This window comes from Equus caballus, chromosome 15 (assembly GCF_041296265.1).
Source record: "Equus caballus isolate H_3958 breed thoroughbred chromosome 15, TB-T2T, whole genome shotgun sequence".
Classification (NCBI taxonomy): Eukaryota; Metazoa; Chordata; class Mammalia; order Perissodactyla; family Equidae; genus Equus; species Equus caballus.
This window is the reverse complement of record NC_091698.1, coordinates 55605738-55630378: the sequence shown is the minus strand read 5'-3', so window position 1 is coordinate 55630378 and position 24641 is coordinate 55605738. Positions and strand designations below refer to the sequence as shown.

Sequence of the window (24641 nt, the reverse complement as noted above, 5' to 3'; positions counted from 1 at the left end):
ACGGTCAGCAAAAGAACACACATGCATTCAATTCAGAGCTAACAGAATTAGACACTGCTGTCTAAAAAAGGAGTGACTATCGGGGTGGCCCTGTGGCTGAGTAGTTAAGTTTGCGTGCCCCGCTGCAGTGGCCCAGGGTTTCAGTGGTTCAAATCCTGGCTGCGGACATGGCACTGCTCATCAGGCCACGCTGAAGTGGCATCCCACATGCCACAACTAGAAGGACCCACAAATAAAAATACACAACTATGTACTGGGGGGCTTTGGGAGAAAAAGGAAAAATAAAATCTTTAAAAAAAAAAAAAAAGGCGTGACTATTATGGCTAAGTATATTAGTAACAGAGTGTTAGTACTGTTGCATTGAGGAACATGGTATGAGCAATAATCAAGATATGGTTAGTGAAAATTATATTGACCTCATTGGAATCAAAAGAAAATATATTCAACTTTTTAGTCTTTGTTGCATCTAAGGATATAATCTAATTAAATAGAAAAAGCAAAAGAAACTTCTAAAACATAAATTACCAAAATAAACGCTCAAGTCCTTCCCACTCCCTGGTAAAAAACAATAAAAAGAAAAACCCAAAGCAAAATAATCACTATGTAAACAAACATTTCAGAAAAAAGACCAATATGAATGCTACAGAATATTTAATATTCACACTTAAGTGTACATAGTTCAAAATACTCTAGATCTTAAAGGATTAAATAGGTACATTCTAGACAATGTGATGTATTTGTGGAATCAGGTCCATTTGTTTCCATTAGCTCTTTTACTTTTAGCAATGCTAATAATAGGAAAAAAATATGAAAAGTAAAAATAGTACTAATCTTCAATCTTTATCTTACCTCAGGAATAAGGAGGGTCAATTTCCTTAGCCAATCTTGTAAATGATCACTATCAGCAAGGCTAGATTTCACTAAAGAACAGCAATGAGCCCAACTCACCAACAGCCACATTGAATAATGTGAAACTAAAGAAAAATTAGAAAAAAATACGACTATAAGGTCTTGTGCTATAAAGAAAACACAATGTTCACTATTAAAGATATTATATATAAATGTATCTGGTTATCCAAATCCTTATCTATTAAAAATTAACTTTGTGAAACCCTTACCTTCATGTCTAGACCTGTGATCAGACTGAGCTTTCAAAACTCTGTAAAGTAAAAACACACCACCACCACCAATTAAAATCAGCAATGAATTTAAAATAGCTCAATTTATTATCACATATCCTTTCAACTTTATACAATTTCTGCCCAAAAAAGATTTAGATTTTAAGAAAGCTATTTTTCCTATAATATTTATCTTTTACTTAAAGAACCACAGGTAAAGTCTTATTACAGCAAACACCAAATGACTGTTCAGACTTAATAATCTGTTTATTAATTGACTGAATCCAATATTGATTGAAATAAGTGTACCCTCAAAAAGTGTTCATGATTTAGTTACTGGAGACATGTATTACAAAGAGAAAGGTTTATAACAGCTTAAAGTCTAAACTTCAAACTTCCCCCCTGAAAAGAATCATACATTGACATGAAACGCCCTTCCTTTTTTATTGTTAATGCCAATTTCTATCAAGAACAGTTAAAAGCAAATTATTAAAAAGAAAATTAACAAATTTATTCTATCTTGTTTCATCTCTATTTTTCCCTGTGATACTTTTAGTAACTTCAATGAAAAAAGTATTACACCTCAATTTAAAAAAGACTAAAATTTCATTTTAACTAAAACCAATAAATAGGGATTTACTATTTGCCTTACAAATAAACTGTTAAAAAAAAAGCATTGATCTCCAGTATCCTCACTATGTTTTAATAAATAAAACACCTTTCAAAATATCAAAAAGCAAGACTCATCCATAGTATTGATTTACAATAAAAGGTACTAATAAGTTAAAATGTATAAATCAAGTGTTTGGCCATATCTCACATTTAATTTTTACTACATTGGTATAATGCATTTAACTTTACCAAGAGCAACCTACCTATCTACCTTTTAAATCTGTATCATTACAAGATTTTTAATAAAACAGTCAAAAAGTTCATTCTAGCTTCCTTAAATTGATATACCTAGCACCTATGAACTGAAAGTAGGGGCTTATAAAAAGATAATTGCACAGGAACAAGTGCTGAGAAAACACTGGAATGGGGGAGGGGGAGCTCACATTACAAAGATTGTAATGAGTTCTTTAAGAATGGAACTGGTAGAATGAAAACAAGAATTGCCACAGAGTGAACCAGCTTGAACAGCAACAGCTGTTAACAAATCTGCATATTTATTTCTCATTGTGTGAGGTTAACAGTCAAGTGAACATTTCTTAATTCTAAAGAAATAAAAGCAGACTAAAGTAGTCATTGAATTGCCTTGTTAATTCAATATATTGTGGTGTGTGGGACAGTGAGGTAGAGTGTGTGTTAGAGGACAAGAAAGAGTTAAGAATTATTTAACTGGAGAGTAATTGGTGGTTGGGGTATAAAATGCATTTTATCATACAAATCAAGGGTATGTTATAGCACTTTCTTTGTTTCCCCACATTATCCATTCACAAGTTTTACAAACAATGAGGTAAGGTGCTTGGCACTGAAAATATGGTGACCAAAATCAGATATAGTTCATGCAGAATTTAAGTGTAGTGAGTTAAAGCAGATACTGATCAAGTAATGAACATGAATTCAATTGAGATAGACATTAAAGAAAGGCACACTAAAAAAGAAAGAATCTTAAAATAATCATACTATTTATATGCAACCATTGCCTATGAACATGACTTTTAAAAGCACCTAAAAACAGCTAATTAGATACTAGCAATACATAGGATAATCATTTGTAAAGGTGTTTACATTAGCTTTATAAATTATTTGAGGACAATGGCAAACTTCAGCCCAATATAATGCCTACAAAATACCTGGAAATTAATTTTATATACTTCAACATACTTTATGTGATTATTTAAGGCATACAACAAGGTAGCTATGCATTAGTCAGCCATTATCATACTTGAATTTCTATATTATTAAAATTTTGTACATTATTAAGATCTCCAATGTAGCCCCAATATATGGGGTCATATTACACGTTTAAACTATATTCTTACACACGTATTTCCAGCTCTGTCCACTGAGGGCCTAGAAGCAAGGAAACACTAGTAACAATGAATACACCAAGCACCCATATTTTGGAGGTTCCCCACCAATAGGAACTAGCGCTTCTTAAGGAAATGGTTGATTCCAGGACTAAGACATGGAAACTACAAACCTAGAAGATCTTGCAGTGACAGGGGAAAAAAAAAGGGGACTCCTCCTCTCCATCCCAAATAATGGGAATGTGTGAAAAGGACACATGAACAAGGCTGAAGAGGCCAACTCAGACATACGTTGACCAAAGTGAATAGTAATAGTAATAAATTGTAACAATAAACAAACAAAAAAATCCATGAATCCAAATTGATAGTAACTAAATAAATAAAAGGGAAGAAGAGAAAGCTCTTCTTCACAATAGGAGGTCAACTAATAAATGGAATGGTAAGAGTTAGAAAATCACTAGTTTTCAAATATTAAAATAATATTTAACTCAGGCAAGAATCATCACTGAACGCTGAAAATCAATGAGTGAACGTTTCATGGGGAGCAGGAAATTTAAGCAGTTGCAAAATATCTTCCCATAAGTTACTTTTAAAGGAAAAATCAGAAACCTTATTGTAGAGAAACCTGGAAGAAACCAGATTAACTGATCAAAATTAATATTACTAATAATGGGACAAACTGACATCCCCAGCATGTATTGGAAAAGACACATCACTTATGGAGTATTCCTACCAAAATGTATAATCTGAATCTAATCATAAGGAACAATCAGGAAAACCTAAATTGAAAGGCAATTTATAAAATAATTGGCCTATACCACCCAGAAACGTTAGTATCATGAAAGAAAGGCTAAGAAAGTATCCCTGATTAAAGGAAATGGAAGAAACACAGTAGTACATGATTCTGGACCAGGATAACAATTGTTATAAAGAATATGAATAGAACAACTTGAGTATGGGTTATAGATTAGATATTATTCTATCAATGTTAGATTTTCTAAATTTTAAAATTTTATGCTAGATTAAGAGAACGTCCTTAATCTTAGGAGATACACATCAAAGTATTTATGAGTAAGTAGTCATGTCTGAAACTTACTGTCATAAGATTCAGGAGAGTATGCAAATAAATGCGTGTGCACAGACACACGGAAAATGCGCACTCATGATTACGAGATAAAAACTGGCAAAATTTTGGTAATATGCAAATCTAGATGAATGGCAGAGTCCATGAAAATGCCTTGATTTTTCTAAGTTTTAAATTTTTTCAAAATAAAATTTTAAGACACTATATTCTTACTACAAATACATATATAAATTATGTTAAAACTTCATACCTAGGAGCCAGATTATCATACGTATAAGCAACAGACATAAGTCGCTGAATCAAACTGGTTCCTTGGACAAGAACAAGAAATACCTTTAAAACAAAAACATTTAAAAAAAACTTTTAAATACACTAAAACACACAGAACTGCATTTTTAACCCAAGACTCCAAATTACTTTTTGTCTATGACAAGGTAAGAAATATCCTAGTAATGGCTATTTAAAAATACTGTAAAAATATCAAATACTAGAAAACTAGAATTTTGTAACCAAGTTTAAGAGCAGCAACTTGGAAAAGAAAATGAAAATTTAGAAATACACAGGTAAAATTATTTTGTATATTGGATCCACAGATATTCTGCATGTCACTGGGTAAGAAAAATACTATATATTACATGTCAGTGTTCTGGGGAGGTGAGTGAGGAATGAAACATTTTTTACTTTTGAAATAAGAAAAATAGTCAACCAGTGGCAGATTCCTCAACCACCCGGAAATAAATATAAACAAGCAATATACAATATACCATGGATACAGAACATGATCCTGGATTAAATCCTGAGGTTCAAAGTTTAGTTTGCTAAATTTCAAGCTGCACGATTCTAACGAATACTTAATTTCTAGGTCCTAGTTCTTCATCCATACAATTTGCTAATTTAATAAAGGATCATTGAATCCCTTCTGCAGGTCGGAACCCACTCTGGGCCTTTATTTTTTAAGTCACTGTTCCAATCCTGGAGATGTTAGTCCAGTGCAGCAGATAACATAGAAAGCACTGTAACTTAAGTATATACAATGTGCCAAATAAGCAAAAGAAGGGAGCAACAACTAAACTTGTCCCCGGCAGAATCAGGAAAGCTTCAAGAAAAGCAATGGTGAGGCTGGAATTTGAAAGTTCAATTTGGAATCTGAACTTTCTAAAAGGCAATTATTAAGGAGAACAAATGAAATAATGCATGATAGTAAATTATTAAAAGAATTAGTGTTCTTCCTTACTATCTATAATATACCAAAATTGGATGATTTTTATCTCCAGAATTAGTGTAACAAAATTTTTTGTTGCCAAATAGCTTAGACGTACATACTAACCTCTAATTATTAAAATAAATAAACCAATGGAAAAATATGTATAGTCTGCCTCTTTTCTAAACTATAAAAAAGTAACACTGGGGGGCTGGCCCAGTGGCACAGTGGTTAAGTTCACACATTCGCCTTTGGCAACCCAGGGTTCACTGGTTCAGATCCTGGGTGTGGACCCTACTCGCTGCTTATCAAGCCATGCTGTGGAAGGCGTCCCACATATAAAGTAGAGGAAGATGGGCAAGGATGTTAGCTCAGGGCCACTCTTCCTCAGCAAAAAGAGGGGGATTGGAGGCAGATGTTAGCTCAGGGCTAATATTCCTCAAAAAAAAAAAAAAAAACGTAACCCTGGTATGTGCACAGAAAAAAACACTCCAGAAAGATACCACATAAAGCTATTAATGGTAGTCAACTACAACTGGGTGAAGGTTCACTTGTATATTCTGAATTATTTTCCATTACTATGTACTTGCATATATTTTTTTAAAAAACAAACCCATTATTTTTAAAACTCCATATATGTGTTTTACATGTATAATTACATGTATTTATATCATTAAAATGTCAAGAGGAAATCACTAATAAAAATCAAAAGCTTTAAAACTATTTAGTGAGTTGACGGAAAGGAGCACAAATGATTTGAGCTTTTGTATTATAATCTGGAAAGTTTATTCTGGGGAAAAAAACCCTGAAACATTACAGCAATGCAAGGTTTGGTCAGGCATTGCATAACAACATTTTGGTCAACAATGGACTGCATATATGATGGTGGTCCCACAAGATTAGTAGAATATAGCCTAGGTGTGTAGTAGGCTATACCTTCTAGGTTTGTGTAAGTACACTCTACGACTTTACGAAATTGCCTAATGATGCATTTCTTAGAACATAGTCTTGTCATTAAGCGATGCAAGACTTTCGTTCACAGTATGCAACACTGTAGAATACATTTAGATCACAGTGAGTCTATTTTAATTGTATTAGATGTAAATGATCTGGAATACTAGCACAGATCACTTTTCCCATTTAAATCCCAAAATTCCAATGGGAAATATGCTTCAGATTTTCATTTATACTAGTAGTTTCCAACCTATGTTCACCACAATATTTTTCTATCAGTAACAATTCATTACTCTGGTGTTTCTTGGGCAGGTATGAGGTGAGGTGTCATTCTCAAAAGGCTACTAAATGAGGAAGAGATGTCAATAAAAACTCGTCTTCATCTCTCCCCACTTCCCAGTTCACTGATGGAGACATCGGAAGGGCAAATATTTGATCACATGAATAACAGAATCCATAGTCAAAAAGAATTCTAAATTTATTGCTGGATTTGCTGGTTATTGTGCCATTTTCTTTCAGCTCTAAATCTACCATTCTATATACTTGCTCCGTGATGCTAGGGCTGGAACATGACAAACTAAATTCCTCCATTGCCAGCTGGCTTCCTATTAGGTTCTGTCAACCTGAGACAATAAAGAATATTTCCTTGCTTTTTCTGTTAGCATTGTTTCAGAAATATTTTACCCAGAAGAGGCAGTTGGTTTCAGAAACAGCAGAACCCTTTACTTAGAGGCCTAAACCCCAATTCAACAGGATCCCTCTTATAAGCTCATTTCTATTAACTCCAACCTTTTCCGTTATGTTCCTCAACCCTAAGGGTAGTGAATGGTTACCTATCTAGGTTATCTCAACATTTTCTTTTTATATTTTTAGCCCTCCAACACATACACATAAAACAACTCTCTATTTTAAATTTTCTCTGTTGAAATACCTAGTGTTTGTTTTCCTGAACGGATACTGATACACTCAGTATTTAAAGTACTGAGTCCAAATAATGAACTCAATCCTATAGTTAGAAAACATTAAAATGGCATATAATTCATTCCTGCATTTTGCATGATGACGTGAAAAGCATTACTGCTTCATAAGTACTCCTGCTTTAAAACAGAAGCATCACTTCTGGTTTTAGGTCATATTGTGGTAATCTAGGATAGCATTTCTTAAGCATTAGTCTATTTCTTCACTTTGTAAAAACAAAAGCTCTCTTAAAACATAAACAGAATTCATTACTACAATTTAAGGTTAACGTCTGTACTTTACCTCTGTTAATCTTGGTATATGAAGACCCTTGGCATGATCACCAGCAGCCTTTCTTGATTTGCCAGGCCAGGTTCTTTTCCTATGGCTTTCTGCTATACCAGACCAGGCAAAGACATCATGATAAGCTAAATCCAAATCAGACGGATCTACTGCAAACTGGCATATTAACTTCAGCAAGCAAGCAAGACAGTCTAGCTGCCACTGTGGATAAGAAGAAAATGTCATTTCCCTATTTTCATTAATTTAACATGGCCACTATACAACCTGAAATTAAAGGCTAGAAAATAAAAGTAATTATAGCTAGTACTCAATCTATGTGGTACAGAAATTTTGCTGCTCATGTATTATGGTTCATTAACAATTCAATCTTATAAAAATGAAGAAAAGTATCTAGACACTAAGAAGATGTATTTAATGAAATGGAAATGACACTTGCATTTCTATCATGAAGGTATCACACTAACGCATGTGATAGAGAAAGACAACTTTTTTAAAAAATGCACTGCTCAGAATGTACTGTGATTTTTAAAAAATTATTAAACTGCTAACAAAGATATCATTTACCCACCAATAAAATGAATTGAGAGACAAAATACTGTAAGTTGTTTCTCCACAAAAGTGACACATATTCTGAGGCCAAAGCAATTCTCACTAATTCTAGAAAGTAATTCAACTGAGAATTTTGCACTTTACATATGTACAATCAAAATGAAAAATAATTTTTCGTAAAATATTAAGTAGTCTGAAAAGTAAAATTTGTAATTGATTTAAATTTTTATATTAAACATTTTTAAATAAAACATTTCCTTTAAATAAATTAAGAACACCACGTATGTACAAAATGAGTTTCAGAGCTTTCTCTTCATGGTCTTTGTCCTCCTCTTTTCCATAACCACTGCCAAGTACTACAGCTACACCAGTATAATACCAGGAAATATAGCAGTTCTATATAGCTGATTTTCAAGAAAGGTACCAAGAAACTTCAGTGAGGAAAAAACAGTCTCTTTAACAAAAGGTGCCAGAAAAACTGGACAGTCATATGAAAAAAAATAAATAAAACCTCAACTTCACTCTACATATACAGAAGTTAACTCAAAATGCATCACAGACCTAAATGCAAAAGATAACTATAAAACTTAGAGGAGAAAAACCTTTGTGACCTTGGACAAAGATTTCTTAGATAGGATACAAATTTTGTTAGAATTAAAAATGTCTCCACTTAAAAGACATTGTCAATATAATAAAAATCCAAGTCACAAATTGAGTAAAATATTCCTACTACATACATCTGAGAAAGAAAAACTTGTCCAAATTGGTTAAGAAAAAAAAAAGAAGTCAGCCCAAGATATGAAGAGATACTTTACAAAAATAGATAAAAAGCATAGTCAATACAAAACTTATGGGACGCAGTGAAAGCAGTGCTAATGCAGAAATTTATAGCTATAAATGCTTACATTAAAAAAAGCAATAATGATCTCAATCAACAATCTGACTTTACAACTTGAGGAACTAGAAAAAGAACAAATTAAACCCAAAGCTAGCAGAAAGAAGGAAATAATAAAATCAGAGGAGAAGTAAATGAAAAAGAGAATAGAAAAGCAATAGAGAAAAATCAATGAAAACAAAACTTAGTTCTTTGAAATGAACAACCACATTGACAAACCTTTAGCTAGAAGGACAAAGTAAAAAGAGAGAAGAGTGCAATTACTAAAATCAGAAATGAATGTAAGAATATTTCTACCAACTCTACAGAAATAAAGAGGATTTTAAGAGAGTACCATGAAAAATTGTACACCAAAAAACTGGATAACCTACATAAAATGGACAAATTCCTAGAAACACAAAACCTACCAAGACTCAATCACAAAAAAATAGAAAATCTGAACAGATCTATAACTAGCAAGGAGATTGAATCAGTAATCAAAAATCTCCCAACAAAGAAAAGTTCTGCACCTGACGGCTTCACTAGTTCATTCTACCAAACATCCAAAGAAGTAGTAATACCAATCCTTCTCAAATGTCTCCCAAAAACAAAGGAGGAAAGAACAATTTCTAATTCATTCTATCAGGCCAGTATAACCCCGATTCAAAGCCAGAAAAAGACACTTCAAAAATAGAAAACTACAGACCACTATCCCTTATGAACACTGATGCAGAAGTCCTCAACAAAATATTAGCAAACAGAATTCAGCAACATATTAAAAGGATTATACACCATGACCAAGTGGGATTTATTCTTCGAACGCAGGGATGGTTTGACACATGGGAATAAATGAATGTAATACTCCACATCAACAAAATGAAGGGAGAAGACCACACGATCATCTCAGTTGATACAGAAAAAGCATGTGACAAAATTTAACATCCTTTCATGATAAAAACACTCAACAAAATAGGAATAGAAGGAAGCTACCTCAACATAATAAAAGCCATGTATGAAAAATCCATAGTGAAAATCATACTCATTGGTGAAAGACTGAAAGAGTTTCCTCTAAGACAAGAAAAAAGGAAAGGATGCCAAGCTTCACCACTTCTATTCAACATAGTAATGGAAGTTTTGTACTGAGTAATTAAGCAAGAAAAAGAAATAAAAGGCATTCAAATTGGAAAAGAAGAAGTAAAATTATCTCTGTAGATAAAATAAGCTCGGACTTCAAAAAAAGGCTCTTAAAGCTACTCAGTAAATTCAGCAAAGTAGCAGGATACAAAGTCAACATAAAAATTTGGCTGCATTTATATACACGAACAATGAACAACATGAAAAGAAAATTAAAAAACAATTCCATTTACAATAGCATCAAAAATAATAAAATACTTAGGAATTAACCAAGGAGGTGAAAGACTTCTACAATGAAAACTACAAAACACTGCTGAAAGAAATTAAAGACATACATAAATGGAAACACATCCCATGTTCATGGATTGGAAAACTTAACATTATTAAAATATCAATACTACCCAAAGTGATCTACAGATTCAGTTCAATCGCTAACAAAATCCTAATGCTATTTTTTGCAGAAACAGAAAAACCCATCCTAAAATTCATACAAAATTGCAAGGGACCCTGAATAGCAAAATCAATCTTGAAAGAAAAGAACAAAACTGGCAGACTCACTCTTCCTGATTTCAAAACTTACTATAAAGCAGCAGTAATCAACACAGTGTGGTACTGGCATAAAGACAAGACATATAGAGAAATGAATGACACAAAGAGCCCAGAAATAAATCCTCACATATATGGTCAAACGATTTTTGACAAGGGGGCCACGACCATTAATGGGGGTGAAAGAATGGTCTTTTCAAGAAATGGTGCTGGAAAACCTGGATATCCGCATTCAAAAGAACAAAGTTGGACCCTTATTTAACACCCAATACAAAAATTAAATCAAAATGAATCAAGAACCTAATATAAGACCTAAAACAACAAAACACTTGAAAGAAAACATAGGATAAAAGCTTCACAACATTTGGCGATGATTTCTTGGACAGGACATCAAATGCACAGGCAACAAAAGAAAAAACAAACAGGACTGCATGAAAATTTACTAATTTTGTGCATCAGACGACAACACATAGATTAAAAAGACAACCTATAGAATGGGAGAAAAAATTGGCAAACTATATACCTGATAAATGACTAATATCCACAATATATAGAGAACTTGGAAAACTTAACAACAAAAAAACCCAAACAACTTGATTCAAAAACGGGCATGGAGTTGAACAGATATTTCTCCAAAGACATACAAATGGCCGATGAGAACGTGAAAAGATGCTCAACTTCACTAATCATTAAGGAAATGAAAGTAAAAACCACAATCTCACATCCATTAGGATGGCTACCATCAAAAAACCAGAAAATAAAAGTGCTGGTGAAGATTCAGAGAAATCGGAACCCTGTGCACTGTTGTTGGGAATGTAAAATGGTATAGCTGGTGTGGAAAACAGTATGGCAGTTCCTCAAAAAGTTTAAAATAGAATTACCATATGACCCAGCAATTCCACTCCTCGGTATATACCCAAAAGAATTCAAAGGAGAGTTTCAAATATATTTGTATACCCACGTCCACAGCAGCATTATTCACAATAGTTAAAACATAGAAGCAATCCAAGTGTCCATCAAAGGATGAAAAGATAAGCAAAATGTGGTATATATACACAATGGATATTATTCAGCCTTAAAAAGGAAGGAAATTCTGCAATACGCTACAACAAGGATGGTACTTGAGGGCATTTTGCTCAGTGAAATAAGCCAGTCACAAAAAGACAAATATTTCTGATTCCACTTACATGAAGTACTTAAGAGCAGTCAAAACCACAGAGACAGAAAGTACAATGGTAGTTGCCTCAGGCTGGGGGGAGGGAACGATTGGGGAGTTATTGTGAACGTATTTAATACCACAGAACCATACACTTAAAAATGGTTAAGATGATAAATTTTGTGTTACATGCATTTTACTACAATTGAAAAAGAAAAAACGGGGGCTGGCCAAGTGGCTTAGTGGTTACATTTGCCGCCTCCACCTTAGCAGCCCAGCGTTCACAGGTTCGCATCACAGGCTCGCATCACAGGCGTGGACATACACACTGCTCATTAAGTCATGCTGTCATGGTGTTCGACATACAAAATAGAGGAAGATAGGTACAGATGTCAGCTCAGGGACAATCTTCCTCAAGCAAAAAGAGCAAGATTGGCAACAGATGTTAGCTCAGGGCCAATCTTCCTCACCAAAAAAAACACAAAAAACAAATCATGGTCAATAAGCACAAGAAAAGATGCTCAATATCACTAATCATCAGGGAAGGACAAGGCAAAACCACCATCAGATAATACCACATACCCACTAGAATGGCTCAAATGAAAAAGTGGTGACCCTGGATAATATACTACTTTCAAAAGTAAACCTTGAAAGCATTATGCCAAGTGAAAGAAGCCAGTCACAAAAGCCTATATATATATAGTATCATCCCATTTACATGAAATGTCCATAAAGACAGAAAGTAGATTAGATTGGTTTTTGCATAGGACTGAAGCATTTGGGGGAAAATGAGGGAGGGGTGATTGCTAATGAGTACGGAGTTTCCTTCTGGATTGATGAAATTGTTCTGGAATTAACACCGTGGTAATGGTTGCAAAACTTTGTGAACATACTAAAAATCACTGATTTTTACTTTTAAAAGGGTGAATTTTATTGTACGTGAATTATATCTCAAAAAGTTTAATTTTAAAAATATAATTCAACTAAGTTCATTTAAAAAGGGGAAAAATAAAATCGGTTAAGAAGCAAGAATGATTCTGAATTTACAATTATTTTATAACATATTAAGAGAGATGCATTATAAATAGGGGATATCAGTTGACTTGAAAGCTCTGTGTCTTAGGCATGTTTGGCATGTCAGGCATTGCCAGAGTACAATGTAACACATATGGCAGTAAAATTTTCTTAATAGTAGTACTTCATAAAAGTATCCACAATTTCAAAGGAAACAAAGAGAGAAAAGCTTTGGCACATGATTCCCTGTAACTTCATTCAAAACTAAACAGAGCAGTTTATAAACAAAATTCCTATAAATGACACATTAACTACTCATTAAAGATGTTAAATTCTCTCACTTTGCCAGAGAACTAAAAGGCACCTTATAATTCTGAGGGATTAATGGAACAACAAAAACATGTCTAATAAAACACGACAGACATTTGAGTTATAAGACATAGAATTACAACAATTAATTATTGTAGTAGAGGTATCTATTGTAAAAAGGAAAATATCTGTAGTAAAAGAAAAATGGAAAAAACAAGTATTGCAATGAGTGGTAAGATTAACAAAATTTTGGCAGACAGCACTATGTTTTCTAAATGTTATTTTCTCTCATTAACTTTTTAGACATACTAGTATTTGATACCAAATCAAGAACACATGAGTTCTAGGTTCCAAGGTAATTCTAAAGAACAAGTAACTAAGAAATTAGTATTCAAAAGGGATGTTTGATAACGCTACTCTGCTTTGTTGGAGGTCAGGAAATGGAGAATCCTTTCCCTTTAGTTAAAAACTGCATTGTGCAGGGGCTGGCCCCGTGGCCAAGTGGTTAAGCTCGCGCGCTCCGCTGCAGGCGGCCCAGTGTTTCGTTAGTTCGAGTCCTGGGCGCGGACATGGCACTGCTCATCAGACCACGCTGAGGCAGCGTCCCACATGCCACAACTAGAAGAACCCACAACGAAGAACAACGAAGAATACACAACTATGTACCGGGGGGGCTTTGGGGAGAAAAAGGAAAAAATAAAATCTTTAAAAAAAAAAAAAAACAAAAAAAACTGCATTGTGCAGTTTGGTATATAGCATTATGAATTTTTTAATATTCCACAAGCAATTTTATTTTCCTATTACAGAACAATGCTTCTTCAAGTTGATAGTGGTAAAGTACCACTTTTAAAACTCCCATTTTGTTGGGGACTGATAATTTTGTAAAATACTGTAAAAAATACTGCAGCAATGTCCAATTGCTATAAAAATTTCTAAAGGCTTACTCTAATTTCTATACCTATTTCACTGCAGACCAGTCACAAATGGCCTGGAAGATATATTTTTGAGTAGTACTGCTATAAAGGAAGAAATGGTCAAAACAAAATGAAAAAGGATGTTTTGAAAAAAATTGAAGATGAGTTTTCTTAAAAAGCATCTATACTTTACTATATAAATATTAGTATATACTTTATCAACCTAAAGGAAAAACGTTTATGAATCAGCCATGGTTCAGAGTCATTCATTTTTAGCACTTAAAAATTTTTAACAGAGTTGACATGGAGAACTCCTAATGCATAACCGGTTTATGAGACTTTTTTTTTAATTTATTTTTACTGTACTCCATACTTTCCTTTACTACAATGAAGTATGTAGCAAAAGTTATACTTGCTAATGGGAAATGGAAGTGCTTAAAATGGAATAACTACTGTAACTGGTTGAAACAGTGATTTTTTACTTACCACAGTCCAAGATTCCTGCTCCTTAGGCTCCAAAATTCCAGAATTAAAAATTTCTAATAACTGTTGAAGCCCTCCGGCAGCAACAAACTGTAAGCAATTGTGAGAGTAATGGTAAGAGAAAAGCAGCTATAAAATGTAACAAAGACTCGCTTTTTGATTCACTGGATGTGTGTATGCACGTGTGTGTATAAAATAGTGTATACAAGGCTCAGCCCTGTGGCTGAGTGGTTAAAGTTCCACGTGTTTTGGCAGCCTGGGTTCACTGGTTCAAATCCCAGGTAGGGACCTACTCCACTCAGCAGCTATATGGTAGAGGTGTCCCACATACAAAAAAGTAGAGGAGGACTGGTACAGATGTTAGCTTAAAGCTAATCTTCCTCAAGCAAAAAAAGAGGAGGATTGGCAAAAGATGTTAGCTCAGGGCGAATCTTCCACAGCAAAAAATAAATAAAATAGCATATACAGTCATGCATCACTTAACAACAGGGATACATCCTGAGAAATGCGTCATTGGGTGATTTTGTCACTATGCAAACTTTATAGAGTATACTTACATAAACTTAGATGGTATAGCCTACTACACCCCTGGGCTTTATGGAACTATACACTAATCTTATGGGACCACTGTCATATATGCAGTCCATCATTGACCGAAACATCATTATCTGGTGCAGGACTATATCCTTCATTTAGCAAATTACTCTTTGATTTAAATAATCAAAATGCGGGCCGGCCCTTGATCGAGTGGTTAAGTTTGCATGCTCCACTTCAGCGGCCCAGGGTTTCACCAGTTTGGATTCTGGGCGGGGATGTGGCACCACTCACCAAGCTATGCTGAGGCAGTGTCCCACACAGCACAACGAGAAGGACCTACAACTAGAATATACAACTATGTACTGGGGGTCTTCGGGGAGAAGAAGAAGAAGGAAAAAAAAAGAAGACTGGCAACAGATGGTAGCTCAGGTGCCAATATTTAAAAAAATTTAAAAAAATAATCATAATGATTTCCATAAAAAGTAATAACGTACAGCCTACTTTCAAGAATTTTTCTTGAAAAGTTCTTGCAAAAACCTATAAACATATCTATATTCCATTAACCATTTAATGCCAGATGATGATGTGTTCTAACACAGTATTCCAATGGGGGGAAAAATATTAAGTGCTAAAAACAGAGGCACAAACACATTAAATAATCTCAGCTTATTATTGTGATTTAGAGTAACATATCATTTTTAAAGTATGCGTTAATAGTAAACTAGTTTAAAACCAATTAATAATTGTGGTACCTACTTTTGGAAAATTAGAGATAAATTATTTTTATCAATACACTGCAAAACACATATGATCAAACCTTGCAACTCCAGGAATTTTTACTATTTTCCACTTGATCCTCACTTGAATCATCTGAATCTGGATAAAGATCACTGTAACTCCCCTGTGGGAACGGCAAAAAATAAAAAAATAAGGGAAGGCGGCAGCTGAAAAAAGTTATTCTAGAATTAAAGGATAACATACACTCAAATTTTGCTCCAGAGAGAATACAAACATTTAATGATAATAACAGAAATGCAATTACCGTTGATTCTCTCCTTATTCTTCTGTTAGGTTTTCCCAGTGCTTCAATAATTTCCAGGGCATATAATAGCTTGTGAGCACTCTTAATTTTGAGCAGTTCTTTCCAATTAAGTCCATCATTACTCTTAAGTTAAGAAAAGAAAAACATATTTTTCTCAAGCCAATTTACTAAGGGAATCTCCTCCCCCCAAAATTTAAAGAAATTGATACTACATAAAAACTCAAATAATTACATATACACTGAAATATATTCAAACACGTGAAGATCAATTACATAATCAGTACTAATGGTATGCTTACAACACCAATTATTCATTAAATTTTGTTAAAATAAAATTAATACAAAAACAGCAGCACAGGAAAAAATTACATCTTCTTAACCTTCACGACAGTTGAGGCAATTTACCATCTTCCCAACAAAAAAACATTGTAGCCTAGATGAATGTGTGAACTTTTCAGGATATGTAAGTAGTAAAGTCTATATTTAATTCTTACTTATGGTTAAGTTACACCCACCTATTTAAAAATCACACACAAACACATAAATTTTAAAATATTGTTCTTTTCTACTCCCAACTTATGAAATTATGTTATGCACACTTAATATGCATCTTTGACAACAGTATTATTATTAGAGCTACTCTGAGTCATCAACTACTCTTTTCCAGGCCCACCTTCTTCACTTCTAAGTCATTTCAGATATAGGACTTTCTGAAGTCACAATGACAAAGTCTCAAATCACAGATAACCACTCCCCTAACATTAGGACATTGTTTACCCCATCGATGTTCTACTTGTATCTCTACAAAGTAACCCCTTCTTATATAGCCTGTAAAAAATAATCTCTAATTTTAACAGATGTCTTTACAAAGATACATAACACAACACAGGTGAGACCATGCCACTATGGGAAAATTAAAAAATATATATAAAATTTCTTTGCGTCATTTTCCCCTACTTCTATCATTTGACGTGTATAAGCATCCAAAAAGAGCATTGATGCAGGTCATTAAACCACAGTGTATTTTCTCTAAACATTACTTTTTGTTGTCAAAAACAAAACAATACTCAGAATACAAGAAGAAAAAACACTAAAAAGGCAGCAAATCCATATTTTCTCAAGTTAATTTTAGAAAACGTCTTTGCCTTGTAGTATTTAGCCTATATTCTTCAACCTCACTAATAATTAAATAAATCAATATTAAAATAAACTGGCACATTTTATCTACTAAATGGGCAAAATTTTACTGAGGATATAGGTCAATAAGCAATCTCATACACTGCCAGTAGGAAAGTAAACTGTACCATCCTCCAGGAGAGTAAAAAGATTTTGTGGGCTTACCTGTTCCTCTGAGATATTCTGGAACGCCATCAACATGTTAGGGCATGTAGGAAGAAGCATCAGTAGCTCCCATACACGCCTAGAGAGATTTTCTGCATGAAGATGAAGTTCTTCACATCTTAAGCTCTACACAAATAAGAACAAGTGCTTATCAAGACAGATCAGTAAAAAAAATTCCAAACTTAAGTTCAACATTTTTACATAAAATCATTACTTATCAAATTTGATAATATTTTTTAGTTTTACTTTAAGAGTGAGAAACCATTTGTTACATGGTAAATACATTTATCCAATAAATTAACAGTTATATCAAAGTACTGGTTTTCAACTTGTTATTATTGAACTCTTTTCTGGAAAAAAAAAGTGACCTCTAAGTCTGACCACTTTCCTCAGGAAACTTCTCAAATAGAACTGAAAACGTCTGTTTTATAAAGCCATTCAAGTAAATTTCAATAAGACTGTCATCTGTTTCCTCTTTGCAGGTCACTATTCTAAGGATGACAAAGACTTAGTGAATTAAATCCTTGACCTCATATTTGGGAAAAGAGTACACTTGTTTCTCTTATTTTGCTAATCTATACTTTATTTTCCAGACAAGCAGAGATTAAGAGGAAAGCAAACAATTTTAAAGAATCTACTCTCTTCCATGATCATTTGTTAAATTTGAACTGTGTAAGGTGCTGAGATAATAGCAAGCTAAAGAATGTTTCAGAAAGTATGTAAGAAATAGATTTTTTTTTAATTAAAGGATAACCCCAAGAGGTAAACAAACAGCAAAAGCTAAAATGTATAGTTTTGGAATTTTCCACAATATATGAATTCATATATTATTCCACTACTGTTGCTGTCATAATTATTTTTTGGTATAATATAATCTAAGAGATGCGAAAGGAATCTTCTATACACCCATAAAAAGTAATTTAATTCTTTTGTATAATAGTATAAAGCTAGTATTTTGAAGGTGAGGGAATTTTAGAGATGGAGTTTCAAGGTAAACTTTGCTTTTCACAACACTGATGAAGAAAGAAAAGCAACCCAAGTAACATTTTTGGGTTAGTTGGGGAAATGGCACTGAGAGTTCTTCAGTAAAATAGAATTCATTCCTTTGTAAATACCCAGTAAAGAAAAAACAACAACAACAAAAGAGTAAGACTGAACTCTGTGCAAAAAAATGACATGAAGAAAAAGAAATCTCCCAAGTGTACACAACTATGTTATATGTTATGGCTGAAAGGCCCTACAACATGGGTCACACAAAGTGAAGACCTTTATTCTTAATTTTTTTGTAACCCTCTTCAAGGCTGAACTAGTCTTGTACAACAAAGAAACCCCACATCAACAATGGCACACTTGTAACAAACAACATTCAGTAAAGTATCTGCTAAAAAATGAATGCTCGTCTGGTTTAGGCCTCACGTGGACTACTACAATGGCCTATTAACTGGTCCTCCTACCTCTGGTTCTTTGTTTTCTCTAATACATCCTCCACACTAACACCTAAACTTTGTTTCTAAAAGCCCAGAAAAGATCTCATTTTGTTCTTTTAAAACTTTCCAAGATGATGGCAATCCATTTTACAATAAATAAAAATCTCATACGATCCTTTGCGATATAGGTTATAATCTCCCTTTGTGTCCTTATATTTGAATTACACTACCAGTAATGTAATTCTGGTGATTTGTAACTACTAATGTAGTTACTGGTAATTTGCACTACCAGTTTTTCAAACATGTCATTCACTTTTCTGTGAATCTTTACTGTTTTTCTTTACTCTTATCAGCAGCTGGACACAATATAACAAATCCCCTTTTGCAAAAATCTTCCCCCAATTTTTGCTCCCTCCCGTATGTTCCTATAACACACTGCACAGAACATTAGCACTCTCCAGAAAACTGGGGAATTCTTATAACTATCTTTCTCTCTTAAAATGCCACTTCACTGCTGACATAAAGTAAAAGGTCATTGAGTATTTGTGGCATAAAGGTGAGGAAATGGAGGCTCATGGGCATCTATTATTGATTATTCTGCTTTGTTCAACAAAAGGCAGAGGTCTTAGGAATCTAAGAATATGCTGCCACAAGAGAAAACAGGGGAACAGAGGACTCAATAGCAGCTACCACTGAATCCATGATCAAACACATTTTAGAAACATGGAAAGAAATCACTAGCGTTCTTAGGAAAGAGAGAGCATAACAGCAGCCTAAAATAAAGCACCACCATTTTATTTGCCACTCAATCTCGAAATAATGAGTCATTGAATTAGGTACATCAATGAACAACATCTTAGGATAAACCTATTTAAAGGCATTAAAAAAACAGTCAGTGGACTGAAAATAATTCCTTTAGGTGATCTCATACACAGTCTCGACTTTAACACCATCTTTATAGTCAATTAACGCACACAAACTTATTTCTTCCAGACCAAATCTCTTCTCTGAGTTTCTAACGCATATCCAATTGCTTACCTGACAGCCCCACTTGATGTCCCAGAGGCATTCATTCTTCTTCATCTCAAAAGGAATCCACCCCGTTGCTCAAGCCAAAAACTTGGAGGCCGTCTCCGTTTTCCTTTTTCCTGAGCCCAAGTCTCTCCCTACTCCTAATCCAAGCCACCACCAAGTTATACTATTTTCCCGTACTGTCCATTTAATTGATTTTCACTGCCACTATTCTATTCCAGGGCACAGTCAGCTCTTCCTTGGACTACTGCATTAGGTTCCTTACTGCTTTTTCTGTTCTTGCCAAACAAACCTATTACCTTTAAAACAAAACTCAGAACGTGTCTCTTCCTCTGCCTAAACTACTTTAATGCTGTCCACTTTACTTTGAGTAAAACAGAAACAGCTTGAAATGGCCAGTTTGGCTCTGCTTATCTTTCCAATCTCATTCCTCTCATTCCACTCTCTCACCACTCCCATTCTACTCACTAGCTCTCTAACAATTCCTAGATCTGCCTAATTCCTTCTTGTATCAATGGCTTCGGGAATCAGATTATTCTATACAAATCATTCCTCATTCTCTTGATTTAGTCGACTCCTTTTCATCCTTCTAGCTCAGATTATATATGGTCTCCCTCAGAGAAACCTTCCCTGATCAAATAATATATAAATGGGTCTGTATCACCAACTCCTAATGATGGTATGTCATGTTTCAGTCTTAGCAGCTATTTCTATCTGAAACTGTTAGTTCTTGAAACTATTTATCTGTTAAGCATGTCAATTATTTGTCTTTCCCACTGGATTCAGTGAAGGCTGAAACTCTGACTATTTTGATCCTTGTAAAACAATACTTAAAACAGTATGCCTGGATCTTATTAGGCACTTAAATAGCTAATGAATGAATAAATGGGTTCCTAGGTTTTACTGCTCTTAAGAGTTTACTGAGAAAATTATTTTCCACTCAACAGAAGGACAAGACTTTGTGAAAATGAAATGATATAGTTACCTCACTGTCTTCCACTGCCACTTTTCCTGAGGGTGGTTTAAATGACGCAAGCATCTCTAATAAATCAAAAAGAGTAGTTAAATGAGGTTCTTGTAAAAGCAAAAGCATTGGAATGTTGTCCTTCTGAGGGGGTGGTAGGCAGGACGCTGGCAGCTGAACACCTTCCCCTTTCCGTTCTCTCCTTGGTGCACCCAAAGACACAAATACCATCTACAAAAATTGGAGCAATGGGCGGGGGTGGGGGGGAGACAGAACAACACATAATTAGATATAACAAGTTTTTGGTTAAATAAAGTATAAAATAACTCCACCTATAACTTTAATATAACAAAAGCAGTAGGAATTGCTTTTGAACCACACTTTCAACTATTCAACTGTTTACTATAACAGTCAATAGACAATTAAAGTTCAAACTACACTTATGTGTACCTGCATATCCTTAAAACCAAGCTCATGAAGTGCTTTTTCATCATAATCTGTTGTTAACTCATGTCCAGATGAAATCATCCTGACAGGTCCCATAAGGCCTCCTTAAAAACAGCAGAAAAGGTAGGTGAACATTTTAAAGGGTTAACTTATTTGATGACATGAATACACAGCTATAGCAATGAATTTCACTGGACTACTTAAATACCATTCTTATGCAAAGTGGAGACAGTAGGGGGACAGTACTAACCATGCTTCCTACATTATTTTCTGTTGTTCAACGTTAGCCCGAGGCAGTAAAAATTACAAGGACATTCTCTTTCAGCACTAGACTAACTAGATCAATTCCTGCTTGCTTAACAATACAAAAAATTCTACACATACAAAACTCCACAGAGCTTTCTGGGAACGTACAGCATTTCCCCCAGCAATATATGCAGAAGAATCAGATTCATTAATGTCTTAGTTGCACAAGTAACCAGTATATATTTATAATGATTGAATTCTCTCTTTCCTGTTATTACCATCAAAACAAAACAGACTCTAGAGCAGAAAAAAACCAAAGCTCTGACATGAAAAAGATCAGCTACAACATTCCAGATTATGGCAAATTCAATAAACTCAATTGACTGGGGCAATTTACTTCTGGAATGGACAAAGTCCTTTTGCTGCCTACATCTGAAGTTTCCCACCATCATCCTCCCTAAGTATACTTTAGCCACCCAGCCTCCTTGCTCGTTTTTGAAAACACCAAGCTTGTTCCTATTTCAAAGCCTAAACATGCTCCTCCTCAGGAATTAACATGGCTTATTCTCTTGCTTCTTTCAAATCTCTCATCAAATGTGAACTCTAAAAGGCGTTCTTCCTAACAACCCAATCTGAGGAGCTTCATTTCACTATTAATCCCTTATTGTTTTATCTTTCTTTAAAGCACTTATTAGCATCTGACATTAAATATTTATGTCTCTCTTCTGAAAAAACCACAAAATCCCAGTTATACAAAAGCAGAGATTTTATTGCCTTCACAAATGGATTCCTAGCACTAGACTACAGCAGGCATTCAAACTATTGTTTAGTCCATGAAATTTTTTAAAAAACAAAATGCTTAATAGAGTAGAAAAATTAAGCAAAATGATGAAATATCTAATTAATAATCTAATTAAACTTAAATATTTTTGTTGAATTTTATTAACTTAATTGTAGAAAAACTCCCTTGGATGGGCACTGAACAGCTATTTTCAGGAATGAACGAAGCAGGGCTACTGCTTTCCATAATGACACATAGGATTTTCCTATTTGTGTAAAGGGAAAATGTAATTTTAAAATTCTATCAGAAAATATTTCCAACACATGGGGCTGGCCTGGTGGCATAGTTGTTCAGTTTGCATGCTCCGCTTTGGTGGTCCCAGGCACGGACCTAGCACTGCTTGTCAACCCACACTGTGGTGGCATCCCCCATAAAATAAAGGAAGATTGGCACAGATGTTAGCTCAGCAACAATCTTCCTCAAGCAAAAAGAGGAGGATTGGTAAGCGATATTAGCTCAGGGCCGATCTTCCTCATCAAAAAAAAAATAATAATAATAATAATAACTCAAACACAGAGAAGGAAAATAGGTTCCTCCAATAAGCTTCATTTTGGCAATTTTCCTCAAGTACAACTGTTGTGTAGCTATACAACAATTGACAGTTTTGCTATATCTATGATTTTTGCCCTTCTTCTTATTTCTGAGCCTAGAAATTTTGGTCCTCGCAATAGTTTGAAAATATTCAATCCTGTTTCTTCTGAATTTTCCTATAGTTTATTTTGTGTGTGTGTGTGTATAAAAACTTTAAGCTATCCTGAATATTAGAGGAGAATGGAGTTTTTGTTTCTGCCTCCAAATTGCATATGTCATATATTAAGATTTTCTTTGTTATCTATTCTGTTATTTACTAAACAATTCTTCACCAAAATCGTATTATTTAGTAGTTTTTAAATGTTTAATAGAAAGTACTGAAATTCACCTCTCTATTATCCTTTTGGGTTTTACTCTCAGAACTTTTGATATTGCTTAGTTTATTCACACAGTTAACTTATTATTCAGAGTAATTTCATCAAATTTAAAACAAAAATTCCATCAAGATCTTAGGTAGAATATATTAAGAACAAAATTAACTTGGCATCTCTACAATACTTTGTACAGAGACATGCTAAGTATATCCACTTATTCAAGTGTCTGTTTATATATCTCAAAAAGTTTTATTCTCCTATATTCCACACAGACATCACATTAAATTATCCTAATATTTTTTAATTGTTATTGGGCACTTGATTTCTCTATTTTGCTGTTCATCATATTACCTACAAATTATAACTGAGTTACTTCTTCTGACACTTACGATTTATCCAAATCATTTCACATAATACAAACTAGAAGAAATATGAATGCCTGTAAAGCACAGTGCTTATTAAGAAAAACATTTGGCTACTAGATAAACAGAAACGCTATCCTAAACTTTTAATACTTTAGATTTTTTTATCAAATGTCTTTTCTCCCTTATTGAGTGAATCTAATGCAATCTATGACTGTTGCTCTTTTTTACAATATTGAGACAAAACATCCTTAGTCATGATGCATTGCTAAATAATATAGGGTTGATCTGCTTTCTAGCTTGTCATATACTCTAAGCATGCATGAGTTTGTTCCAAAAGACACTAAGATGACTAACAGTTTTGGGGATTTTAGACTCCATTTGATATTAGAGATAGGCCTATACTTCATGTGTATTACATGTTAATTTCGATTATAATGGTTGAATTGGCTTTTACAATTAATTGAGCAGCTTTCTATCTTTTACTCCTTTTGAAAGGATCTTTTTTAACATAAGAATTGCTTATTCCTTAACAGTTCTGGAAAGTTACTATCTTTTAAAACTTTTAAATCGTGATGCAATTAATATTTCAAAACAAGAAAAGGAAACAAGAAGTCTTAAAAACGCTTAGGTTACAATGGTATATTTAACAACACACATCTGATTTTGACCCTCTGCAACTTCAATAAAGTAAATTTAACAAATTTTTACAAACATCTGACAGGGAAAAAAGGGAAGAGACAACATCAACCAAGTTTGCAATCTGGAAATCAAATGAACTTGTAGTAATTAGTAAGACCCCCAAAAGATAAAACCCAAACTAGAGATAAGCTTGTAATCTATAATCTGATTTATACTGATTTGGCACAGGAGCAAGATCAACACCTGACAAAGGGGGCGAAGAGGACAGGAAAGGGAAGGAGGAGGG

General features: G+C 33.9%; 1 protein-coding gene across 8 annotated transcripts in view; it reads right to left on the bottom strand.

Annotated features, from left to right (window-relative positions):
• USP34 (ubiquitin specific peptidase 34) overlaps window positions 1-24641 on the bottom strand; it is a 253143-nt gene that overhangs the window by 82007 nt on the left and 146495 nt on the right. For all 8 annotated transcript variants that reach the window (XM_023619043.2, XM_023619045.2, XM_023619046.2 and 5 more), the window contains 10 exons: window positions 21363-21463; window positions 20934-21143; window positions 17490-17615; window positions 16149-16271; window positions 15924-16007; window positions 14573-14659; window positions 7591-7791; window positions 4426-4508; window positions 1119-1159; window positions 850-974 (listed from right to left, as the gene is read on the bottom strand). In XM_023619043.2, coding sequence (XP_023474811.1) covers window positions 850-974; window positions 1119-1159; window positions 4426-4508; window positions 7591-7791; window positions 14573-14659; window positions 15924-16007; window positions 16149-16271; window positions 17490-17615; window positions 20934-21143; window positions 21363-21463 — 1181 coding nt within the window. The remainder of the gene's footprint in view (window positions 1-849; window positions 975-1118; window positions 1160-4425; window positions 4509-7590; window positions 7792-14572; window positions 14660-15923; window positions 16008-16148; window positions 16272-17489; window positions 17616-20933; window positions 21144-21362; window positions 21464-24641) is intronic.